Below are 12,355 nucleotides of genomic sequence, written 5' to 3' on the forward strand. Positions count from 1 at the left end.
GGCGAGAGGAGGGAAGAGGGGCATCTGTGACTGGTATGTAAAATGAATAAAAAATTTCTTAATTAAAAAAAAGATTTCCCTCTCACATACAGAAGATAAAATATTGTAGTTGATATCCTGGTCCTCTGGCTCTTTCAGTCTTTCCTACCCTTTCTTCAGTGATGTTTCCTGAGCCTTAGGTGTAGGGATTGTGTTGCAGATATATCAGTTTGGTGTTCAAAAGTGGCACGGGTATTTTGAAGATAGTGATTCTTTTAAAGATCCTAATGTTTAATTATTTAAATGCCTGTTTCATGTAGACTTTAAATTAATTTTGCTTACTTCATTTTAAGATTTGTTTACTTTTATTTTATATGCAAGTGTTTTGCCTACATTTCTGTCCATGCGCCATGTGCCCATGGAGGTGAGAGGAGTAGGTAGAATTTCCTAGAACTAGAGTTATGGATGGTTGCAAGCCACTATATTGGTTCTGGGAACCAAACCTGGGTCTTCTACAAGAGCAATATGCGCTCTTAATCACTGAGTCATCTCTTCAACTCCTGAATTTAAGTGGAAATGCATACAACGGGGATTTTAACATTTCTGCTTACGTTTTGTGTAGGTAAGGTGGTGAACCCAGTTCTATACCTGACAGTCTATTCTGCACTCTGTTGCTGCACTCAATTGCTGAATCTAAACCATGAAGGAAAAGGAAAAGTTAAAATCATCTTTCTTAGTTTTTTGTTTGTTTGTTTGTTTTTCAAGACAAGTTTATCTGTGCATATCCCTAGCTGTCCTGGAACTCTATCTGTAGACCAGGCTGGCCTCGAACTCAGAGATCAGCCTGCTTCTACCTCTGGGAGTGCTGGGATTAAAGGCATGCACCACCTGCTGTGGATATCGTTCTATATAAATAAAACACTGATGGCCAGTGACGAGACAGGAAGTATAGGCGGGACAAGGAGAGAGGAGGATTGGGGAAACAGGAAGAAGGGGAGAGAGACACTGCAGCCACCGCCAGAATAAGCAGCATGTAAAGACGCCGGTAAGCCACCAGCCATGTGGCAAGGTATAGATTTATAGAAATGGGTTAATTTAAGATATAAGAACAGTTTGATCCATGTATACTGTCTGTGAGTAAATAATGGGCTTATGATGTTAAAAGCAGGTAGCACTGTGGCAAGCTGGCAGACTGGTCAACAGAGCAAGTCAGGCCTTTTGAGATCATTCCAGCAGACTAAAACATGCTCTGCCTCCTACACAGTGTGTTGTGAAGGGTGCCTGCTTTGTAACTTCTGATTTTTTTCTCTGAAATTTGCAAAAGAATGAAGTTGTAAATTGAATGCTTTGAGTTTAGTTTGAAGTAATATTATCTTCATGTTAAAATATCAGCATTGAGGATTAACAAAACAAAATGTTATGAAACTTTGTTACTGAAAATTTCATTTTTAACAAAGATAGTCTAAAATAACTCATCAATGTTTTGTTGTTTTGACATGAATTTAAATGTACTTAATTATGTATTTCTGTATTTTGTGTATATGTTTTATTTTAAAATGGCCAGTATATTTATGAATAAAGTGTATGGCCAACTTCTACCATTTTAGCTTTAAATGAAAAAAAAAAAAGTCTTTTAAGAATGGCAGTTGTTAATTTAAAGACAACATATGCGAATTAAATTTGCTGCTGCTGCTGGTCTAATGGGAATCCCACGAGTGTTCTTTAGTCCTGATTGGAAATGTATATGGCAGAATCTGGAATTTGTCTTCAGCCAAGAATTTTATTCACTTACGAATGTTTACAGCCTGTAAAAAAGTAAAACAAAGAATGTGTAACTATTATGAGTAAAGTGGCTTTGCTCATATTATCTGGTGTTTGCCGAAAGAATAAACATAAAGGAGTGGAATCAACAAAAAAAAAAAAAAAAAAAGATATAAGAACAGTTAACAAAAAGCCTGCCACGGCCATACAATTTATAAGTAATATAAGCGTCTGAATGATTATTTTATACATGGATTGTGGGACTGCGGGGCTTAGTGGAACCTGGAGAGAAGCCCTCATCAACAGCCACCGCCGACTGAGCAGCCCTCCTTAACAATGGATTTATCTAAAACTTCATGTGAAAATGACATTCTTCTTCATTGAACTTGACTCTTCATACATTTAATCCCCATTTCTGAGGTAGTCCTAAGCCCTTGAAGTTTCTAAGCTCCTATAAGAGTTTTAAGAGCTCTGGTGTTTTTCTGCCTTTTTTACATGATCACATCTAGTTTGAGATCATTCCTTGACTATTGCTAGGACCTTTGGCATTCCAGCCCAAAGATCAGGTCAGAATTAACATCTGTGCACATATTGTGCACAGGATATTTCCACTGATGGATAAATGCACTTTCCAAGGTTGGCTCACATAGAGACCATCCTTTGTCTCCAGGCCTGGGGTCACAGCTGCCATCATCATTACATCTGGACCCTGAGATTCCCAGACTGCTCCTGAGTTGCTCAAGATGGCCATGTCAACCTTGCCCTCTGGGCCTGAGTCTGTGTACTCTGTTTCCAGAAATGTCCAGTCTTTGAAGTGCTGACTCCATTGTCCCATTGCACTTTACTTACAAAATGCCAAGTTAAGAGAAAAGAAAATATTAAGATCATGGTCACAGAGTGTGACACCAAGCACCACCCACCTTCTGAGTTCAGGACCCGGTGTGACACCCCACAACATTAAAGCCCTGAATTCCACCCCACATCAACCCTATCCAGGAGCAAAAGATGAAAAACTACATTTTAAAAGGATGACCCCAGCCTGGACTACTAGCAATAGTGCAGAGGATGCCTGAACTGAACTGGCTTGCCCCAGAGATCAGACCAGTGAATACCCTAACTGTCATCACAGAACTTTTCCCCAATGACTGATGGAAACAGATGCAGAGACCCACAGCCAATCATTAGACAGAGCTCCAGGAGTCCAGTCAAAGAGAAAGAAGAAGGATTCTATGAGCAAGTTCATCAGGATCATGATGGGGAAACCTGTAGAGACGACCAAACCAAACCAGTGGGAAGTCATGAAAGTTGGATCAATGACTGTGGAGCCTACATGGGACTGGACTAGGCCCTTTCCATAGTGAGACAATTGTGTAGCTTGATCTGCTTGGGAGGCCCCCTAGCGATAGGTTCAGAATCCATGTCTGGTGCATGAGCTGGCTTTTGTGGAACGCACTACCTATGATGGGACACCTCATGCAGCCTTGAGGCAGGGGAAAGGGCTTGGACTTACCACTACTATATATGCCTACACATGGGAGGCCTTGCCTTCTTGTGGGAGGGAGTGGGGGATGGGTTGGGAGGGGAGGCTGCGGGGAGCAGGAGAAGGGAAGAGGGGGATCTTTGATTGGTGTGTAAAATGAATGAAAAAATTTTCTTTCTTTCTTTTTTTGGTGCACAAGGCTAAGCATAACTTCCATTTGGCCTTTTTACACAGATAGTATAGCTGTCTGTTTCTATCTTATTAACTTTTCTGCATATAGTTGCATTTTACAAGCCACACACATGCGCGTGCACACACACACACACACTCACACACACACACCACACCACACCACACCACACCTTCTATGCATATGATAAATCCATTTCCTTTAAAAGAACAACTAACTCTTTAATTAAATAGGCCAATTATCTAGGGAAACTACACTTGTATCCATTACTGATTTGACTCAGAAAATCCACATCTGCAAGAGAACCAATCATCGGCTTCCATTCCGCATGCTTTGAGGGTGCTTCCTAAAGATGGCTGGATAGTACTTGAAGGCACTGGCAACAAGTGCCTTGTCAAATGATGCCACATTTCTATTTGAGTTGTTCTTAGAGGACAGAATCAGGTATCTATAAAAAAAACAGAACTCGGCAGAGGAGTCCTGTTCTACCGCCCCACTTATTCAGATATGTGGGGGAAGGTGTGGAAGGAGTAACCTCCCTGCACCCAGTTATTCACCCAGTTAAAAAACCTTTACTTAGAATCTGCCATGCAACACTTTTAATTTTAATGAATAATAAACATTTCTGAAATGTTTCGTACCTGTCCCCACCTTTTACACAGACGGGTTGAAGACATACTTTTCTTTTCTTTCTTTCCATTTTTCTTTATTAACAAATTTTCTGCTCACTCCACATACCACCCACAGATCTCATCCCCTCCCTCCTCCCATCCCTCAGATCTCTCTTGCAAGCCACCCCACATCCCCACATCCCCCAAATCAAGGTTTCCCATTGGGAGTCAGCAGAGACCAGCACACTGAGCCCAGGCAGGTCCAAGCCCCTTCCCACTGCACCAAGGCTGCACAAGGCATCACACCACAGGCACCGGGTTCCCAAAAGCCTGCCCATGCACCAGGGATGGATCCTGATCCCCCCTGCCTGGGTGTCCCCCAAACAGTTCGAGCAAACAACCATCTTCCGTATCCAGAGGGCCTAGTCCAGTCCCATGGGGGCTCCACAGCCACAGCCACATTAAAGAAAGAAAGAAAGAAAGAAAGAAAGAAAGAAAGAAAGAAAGAAAGAAAGAAAGAAAGAAAGAAAGAAAGAAAGAAAGAAAGAAAGAAAGGAGGGAGAGAGGGAGGGAGGGAGGGAGGGAGGGAGGGAGGGAGGGAGGGAGGGAGGGAGGGAGGGAGGAAAGAAGAAAAAGAAAGAAAGACTGAAACCACCATGCTGCGAAGTTGTATTTTCCAAAAATAACACCCATGATAAAAGCTTTGCTTTTTGAAAGCCCATCTGCTGGGGACCAGCCTCAGTAGTTTCAAGGGTCTCGAAGGGCAGGGATGTCTGGCAGGCACAAGCAAAGACTCTTCTGCATCTTCTCTGCCTCCTCCCAATCGACTCAACCCCAGTCTTTTATTGTAATAAAACAAGGAAATAGGGGATGAGAAAATTCAACAGGTGATTGGGTTTTTCACAATAGTTTCAAAAGTTCTTTTTGGAAATCAGCAAAGTGTACCCCGTGCCCCTTTATTGCACGTAGAAATTCCCAGGCAGAAATCCAAAGCATACCAGCTTATTCTTTTGCAGGTTAATAATTATCAGAACATCTGAGGTTATCACCTCAGAGGTCATCTACTGGCGGTTTCTCAGAAAGCACAGAAGTACAAGCAACAGTTTAAGGTGCCAGACTGCCAGCTTCCTCTCAGTTTAAGTCCTTCTTCATCTCTCTGTAATTTATCAAGTTGTCTTCTAACTAGTTCTGGGCCACTCTTGTCTTTTATCCCATCTATATGTCACTCCATCTACAGATTTTTTTGCCACCAGCCTTCTGGGTTTTTCCCATGACCTGCAGAACAGCTTCCACTCCTGCCACTGTCACAATCTCAATATCATTTCTAATGTCATGGAAACCACCACAGGAGAGAGAAAGAAAATCATAAAGAACAAACAGAGTGGAGGATTCCAAAAACCAGTTAACAGTTACGTGGGTGGGAACAGGACATGCATACGCCATAAAGCCTGCCCTCGGGACACAAGGCTTGTTTTCTCCCTAGCTCACAGAAGGTAGGCTTGGTAAAGTATCTGGCAGGGCAGGCCCAGAGGGATCGATGTCCTCATTCTCAGGTACCTCCAGCACAGATTCCATTGGCAACACGTCAGGCTTTTCCTATGCCATCTCCCTATGGAGACATAGAATCTATTTGCTTTCTCCAGGTATAGGTGAGAGACGTGGGAGTACAGTCTTTATCTTTCCTTAAAAAGAGAAGGGCCATGAGTCTACTCTCCCCAAGCTCCCAGCTTTGTCAGTTACTACTGTATCCATAGCATGAAGCTCATAACTAAAACTTGTTTAGATTTACACCTGAACTCACTCTAAAAGCTATCAACCTCATCTCCAGATTGTGGTGAGGGGCCCTTGTTTATGATGGTGTATGGTCTTCTAGGCTGAGGCAGAATGGTCATCCTTTGAGGGGGAAATTCCCTTCTGGGGGCCTCTTTCAAGCAGACTTAGTAGGATGGACACAGCCACAAGAAGTCACCTTAGCCCATGTCAAGAAGCATAAGCTGCAGGCACAAGAGTTCTTGATGGGACATTCAGGCCACTGTCCTCAACATCTTTGAGGTGTTTGTCCTCAAAGGAGGTGGGAAAAAAATCTCTCTCTCTCTCTCTCTCTCTCTCTCTCTCTCTCTCTCTCTCTCTCTCTCTCTCTCGTATGTTTCAAATCATCTTTGCTTCTTTTTTTTTTATCAAGGCCTCACTCATTCGCTGAGTTCAAAACAGGACAGACTTCATCCAGGAAAGCGCTGCTGGCTGCTCCCTGGGATTGCAACAGGACTTTATGGGAAATTCACACTTGTATGGGTGGATCTTCAAATGACAGCACATTGCTTTAATAGTAATTGGAAGCAGATGATTCATCAAGAAAGGATGAGTTAGAGTCAAGGCTAAGCATAACCACTAACTTCATTCAACCTCTAAGCCCAATAAAGCCTCTCCCCTATAGTGTAAGAATTCCTTAAGATTGCTTGCTCAAAAGCAAAACAAAACAGAAGTCTACAAATAAATAGTTACACTAACTTTATTCAAAGTGCATGTTTTAGATTTAAAATGATCCAGAAAAAAAATCAATAGTTATTGAGATACTACTTGTAAAAATGGGAGGTCTATGAATATTGACCAGATTCTAAATTATATTAAGGAGTACTTCTATGTATATAAATAGGACCGTAGTGTATGTGGGATTTTTTTTTTCAAAAAAAAAATATGATGAGATAATTAAGAAAAAGTTAAGTTTAATGAAGTTTTGTGACTCAGGACTTTTAATAATTTCCCCCCCACGATACTAAGGAATGACCCATGAGCCTAGTACGTGCTAGTCAAGTGCTCTTTAAACCCGAGCTCCTCTTCCACAGCTACTCTTGGTCCACTCCAGTTTGAGACATGGTTTCCATAAGTTGTTCATGCTAGCCTCCAAGTCATTATGTAGCTCTAATGGGCTTTGAACTTCAGGCCCTCCTGCCTCAGTCTCCTGAGTGGATGGGATTACATGGGTGGGATTATGGCTATTCACAGCCATACCAGGCTTGACTGAGATCCTAAATGCTTGCCTAAAGCCATCTGTTAACGTTTTGGTTAGCCTAGGCTCCTCTGGGAGTTGGTGGTTCCTTTAGCAAGTGGGCCTAGTGGAAGCAAGCTAAGTCTTTGGACACACACCACAGCAATGGACGTCGGCATTCCAAACCCCTCCTTTCTGCTTTCTGGTTGCCAGGAGGTGAGTGACTTTACCTCACCACATGCTCCTTGCCTTGACGTCCTGGCTCATAAAAGACCAGGAGACTGTGGCGCCAACTGACTATGGACTGAATCTCTGAGCCTTGAGCCAAAGTAGCATTTCTTCCATCGAAGATGATTTGTCAAAAGTGTTCTGCCACATTGACAGAAAACTGATGAGTTTAATTTTTACTGTCAAAAGTGAGAGAACTGAGGCAAATAGAGAGTGATGGAGTATTAGTTCAGGCGGCACACTTACAGACAATTATCTTGCCCCATTCAGTTTTTGTATGTGATTCCTTGGCCTGGAAGAAATATTCTCAGTGTTGGGGATGAATGAGCCAGCTTTTCAATACAAGCCTGCCTTTAATACAAGCATCACACAGGGAAACAAAGTCCTGACAAGGGGTGTGATGTCATATGGCTATCCTCCAGCCCCAGACAGGAATTTGTTTATAAGTTGCAACACTATCCTAACCCAGCCCTGCCGTTCCTTGATCCATCAGAAACTTCCTCTTTGGACCAAATCATCATTACAGATCAATCATCAGCTTCCTTTAAGAGCACCTCTAATGACAGAGTAGGCTAATAATGACAGAGAAAGGCAGGGATGAGGGCAGTAGAAAAGATAGGAAAATTAAGTCCTCTTTTCCACTGTCTCTATTGTCTAGTCATGTCACTGGAGCTAATGAGCTATTGTATGTTTCAAAATAGCTCCAAAAGGGGATTGAGGCTACTCAGTATAGTAAGACTACGCAATGTGAAGTGATGGATATGCTAATTATCCTGATTTGATCATTGCACACTGTATGTATATATTGAAAAAGTACACATATTCCACAACAATGCATACTTACTGTGTATGATTTTTAACAATCTCTACTGTGTGCCAATTTAAAACCCTCCCTACCCAGCTCAACACCATGGGTTTTCAAATCATGGTGGGAGTGAAGCAGTGTAGTGTTTGTCTAAACTCTTCATTCTCCAGCCTCAAATCTCTTTGCTTGGAACTCCATAAAAGCCTTTGTTAAAACAGACCTTAAATTATAAGTTTCTGCCTATGTGTTTATTTGTTTAAACTCCCTGTAGAGAGGAAGACATCATGATTGATGTAGCCTCTTTTCCCTTAGAAAATCTTCAACTCTCAGTCCTTTGCATGGGTTATGTCCTGATCACTGTCAATGGTTTTCTAGGTTAAAAATAAACAACTGGGTTATGGAAGATATATGACATCTCACTCAGCTCCAAGCCACATGGCCTCCCTCAGAACAGGTCCCACCAAGATCAACAGGGAGATGGTAGGAAGGACAGGAGTCCCACTGTCATGGATTCTCATAATAGAATCCAAAACTCAACTCAACTCCTTACCACTGATATTCACATCGTCCCAGAAAGCTGACAACCACAGACTCAACAGCTATCCAATCCCATGGGGTTGTGCATCACTTGGTAGCCAGAACCAGCCACTCACTGGCTTTGTTCTAGGTGGGCAAAGGGAGACATGTTCCAGTAAAATGTTACCAACTCATTGCTTTCTCGGTGAGAGGAAATAGCACACCTTTTGGACTCCATGCCCATCACATTGGGTGGATGGTGAATTGCTGGCAGTTTTTTAATAGTAGATGACTTTCACTATTCTGTAGTATCTTGGAGAAATCTTTGAGACTAGGCCCATATTCTGACCCAGAAAAGCTTGGGGACCTTGCATCCAGCAGCTGAGTGTGCCTAGGCCCTGATGAATCTATGAGAAATTAATTCCCACAGAGGTCTAAGCCTGATGCCACACTCTAAGGTGACCAAGTAAAAGCTGTGAGGAACAGGCAAGTAAGGTCAAGTTGTAACCAGTAAGTCTGTGACCCATGGCAACCTAGGTCCCTGATACCTAAAGAAACAAAGCAGGAAGCTGTTCTTGGTTTTCAGGGTAGGAAGAAATTGTCTGAGGCTCCCCACATTTGCATAAGTGACAATAAGTGTGCTCTCAAAGGGCCACTCCTCAACAAGAGAGGTAAGGTGTTCTTTGTTTCATAACTGTAATTACTGGGGTTCTCATCAGCATAGGAGTCTAACCAGGGGCCAGCACTTGGACCTATATAAGGCACTGAGCCTGACTCCCTCTGTATCTCTGCAACTCACCAGGTGTCAGTCATGAGGATCCATTACCTCCTCTTCATGTTTCTCCTGGTGCTGCTGTCACCTCATGCAGGTGAGGCAGGGGAGTGGGGTGGTTCCAAAGGGAAATGAGAGACAGTCTGTCTGTCTGTCTGTGTGTATGTCTATCTCTCTGTGTCTGTGTGTTTCTGTCTGTCTGTGTGTGTGTGTGTGTCTGTTTCTGTCTGTCTGTCTGTCTCTGTCTGTCTGTCTCTGTCTGTCTGTCTGTCTGTCTGTTTGTCTGTCTGTCTCTCTCTCTCTCTCTCTGTCCTTCCCTCCCTTTCCTTCCCCCATCTCTTTCCCCTCTCCTCCCCTATCCTGTCTTCTCTTATTTTTTGCCTCGTCTGTCTCTGCTCTTTAACCCTCTACTTCTTTCCCAACTTCCCTTTCTCATACCCTCCCTCTTTTTTCCCATTCTTTTCAACTCTCTCCTCTCTCCCTCTCTCTCCCCATTCTTCCTTTATTACCTTCCTCTTTTTCTTTCTTTCTTCTAAGCACTGCTAACATGAACCAAGGACACTTTCTTTTGACCTGGAAGGGGCCAAATGCAGACTTTATGTTTATCAGCAGCACATGACTTCTGTTTCCAGCTCCTCATGCTGAATTTAAGATTACAGGATGAGTCTCTCATCAGTAACTTAAAAAATAATAACATGAAGAAAGTCTGATTCTTATCTGAAGAAAAAAAGTATTTATTGAAAAATCTTTACAATGAAGGAGTAGAGTCTATGCTTACTCTAGAGAATCTCACAGAATAACCAGCCCAGCCTCTCTTTGAGAACTTTGGGTCCTCCAAAATCCCATGAAATATCCTTAAGCACACACTCTCTACAGGGGTAATGAGACTCACAGCTCAGGAGAAACTGTGGAAAACAGCTTCCCAAACTCTGTCTTAATTGTATTCTGTAGAAAGGTTAATTTTCTTTTAAATTATGTGTACTGTGTGTGGGTATGTGCCGAGGAGTACATTAGCCACGGAATTCATAAAGGGGCATTGGATCTCTCAGAGATGGGGTTATAGGTAGTTGTGGGCTGCTTGATAAGGGCATTAGGAACTGATCTCAGGTCTTTTGCAAGAGCAGTATGCACTCTTAACTCCTGTGCCATATTTCCAGCTCCAATATTGTATTTCATCCTTGACATTAGGCAAACAGAATAAAAGGGATAGACAACTCAAGAGAAGGCGTTAAAACAAGTAAGAGAGAAAATGAGATGGCTGAGACAAGATCTGAAACTGCATTAGACATAAATTACAGAGAGAAAACCTAATTTCATTGATGGGCTCTGGTTACAGGGGAGCATATGGGTACCAAGGGATACCCAAGCACTTACTATTTCAGAATTTCAGGTGCATGTGAAAAAGAAAGGGAGGAAGGAAGGGAGAAAGGAAGAAAGGATGAGATTAAGACCTAATTTTAGACATTAGAAACTATTGAAAAAGTTTATTTTTACTGTTGATTTTTGTTTTCAATTCTAAGTTATGTAGGTATCACGTTATCATTAGACAAGTCCTATTCATTGAGCTTCCAGTCAGAGAGCTTGTTAAAAATGGGCAATGGGAGTTAAAAAACCTTAGTTAAAAATCGGAAGATTGCTCAGTGAGTACAGCGCTTGTTGTGTAAGCACGAAAATCAGAGTTTGAATCCCCAGTTTCCAAGTAGAAGCAGAGCCAGCTGGTGCACATCTATAACCCTAGCATGGGGGAGGCTCCTCAGGGGCACACTGGGCAGCCAGACAAACCTACTCAGTGAGTTCTGGGTTCAGTGAGAGACGCTGTCTCAGAAAACGAGGTAGGGAGTAACTGCTGAACACACCTGATACTGACCTCTGGCTTCTGCATGTGTGTGCACACAGTCCATGCACACATACACTCATACCCCACTGGCTGATTCTGATACTAGAACCAATGGGCTTGTGTGTGGAAGCAGAGGCAGGGCTGCTGTGAAATAGCCGGGGACTCACACAGATTCTTTGCTGAGCTCCTTCCTGGTGGCCCTGGAGCTTAGTCATTCAGTTATGCAGCAGACCCTTCAACATCTGGGTCCTAGGAGAGCTAGCACCACCTCACTGCAGCGGTGCCAGTCTCTATCAAGAACTGGATTCTGTCCTGAAGAAACAGATATCCCAGCCTTGGGGGAAAAGCCTGCTGCAAGTTACTCAAGAGAAAAGCACATGGGTGTGTATTTCTGACGTGACGCCTTCAACTCTAATGTGTGGTTTTTCTTACTCATCTTTCAGCTTTTACTCAAAGAATCAAGAATCCTGTAAGTTGCCTGACCAATGGGGGCATATGCTGGGGTGCATGCTCTAAAGGTTTTCGACAGATCGGCACTTGTGGCCTTCCTAAAGTCAGGTGCTGCAAGAAAAAATGAATAAGAAGACCAAGAACCAGTGAGACAAATGAAATACCAGAATCTGCTCCTCTATGAAGATGTGCAAAACTTAAACCAAATTAAAGTCCTTTTCTTAAATATAAAATCTTGCTTCCTCATGGCTGTGTGAGGTTGCTGTTTGTTTTCTCAAAGGTTGAATTATAAAACCTTTGAGTGCTGTGGGATGTTCCGTATGTTAAATGTGTTGCTCTGATTGGTTAATAAATAAAACACTGATTGGCCAGTAGCCAGGCAGGAAGTATAGGCGGGACAAGGAGAGAAGATAATTCGGGGAAGTGGAAGGCTGAGGCAGAGAGACACTGCCAGCCGCTGCCATGAGAAGATGTTAAGATACCAGTAAGCCACGAGCCACATGGCAACTTATGATTAATAGAAATGGGTTAATTTAAGATATAAGAACAGCTAGCTAGAAGCCTGCCACAGCCATACAGTTTATAAGTAATATAAGTCTCTGTGTGTTTATTTGGTTGGGTCTGAGCAGCTGTGGGACTGGCAGGTGAGAGAGACTTGTCCTGACCATGGGCCAGCCAGGAAAACTCTAGCTACAAAGAAAAGGGGAAATATGGTGATATTTTATTTGTACTAAAATGTG

The 12,355-nt window shown here is 42.7% G+C and overlaps 1 protein-coding gene across 1 annotated transcript; it reads left to right on the plus strand.

Annotated features, from left to right (window-relative positions):
• The first annotated feature begins 9,246 nt into the window (after window positions 1-9,246).
• Window positions 9,247-11,863, plus strand: LOC102906403 (beta-defensin 4-like). The gene is made up of 2 exons (XM_006997779.3): window positions 9,247-9,425; window positions 11,609-11,863. Exons 1-2 carry the CDS (start codon window positions 9,368-9,370, stop codon window positions 11,740-11,742), a joined length of 192 nt encoding a protein of 63 aa, XP_006997841.1. The 5' UTR covers window positions 9,247-9,367; the 3' UTR covers window positions 11,743-11,863.
• The last annotated feature ends 492 nt before the right edge of the window (window positions 11,864-12,355 follow it).

This window comes from Peromyscus maniculatus, chromosome 17 (assembly GCF_049852395.1).
Source record: "Peromyscus maniculatus bairdii isolate BWxNUB_F1_BW_parent chromosome 17, HU_Pman_BW_mat_3.1, whole genome shotgun sequence".
NCBI lineage: Eukaryota > Metazoa > Chordata > Mammalia > Rodentia > Cricetidae > Peromyscus > Peromyscus maniculatus.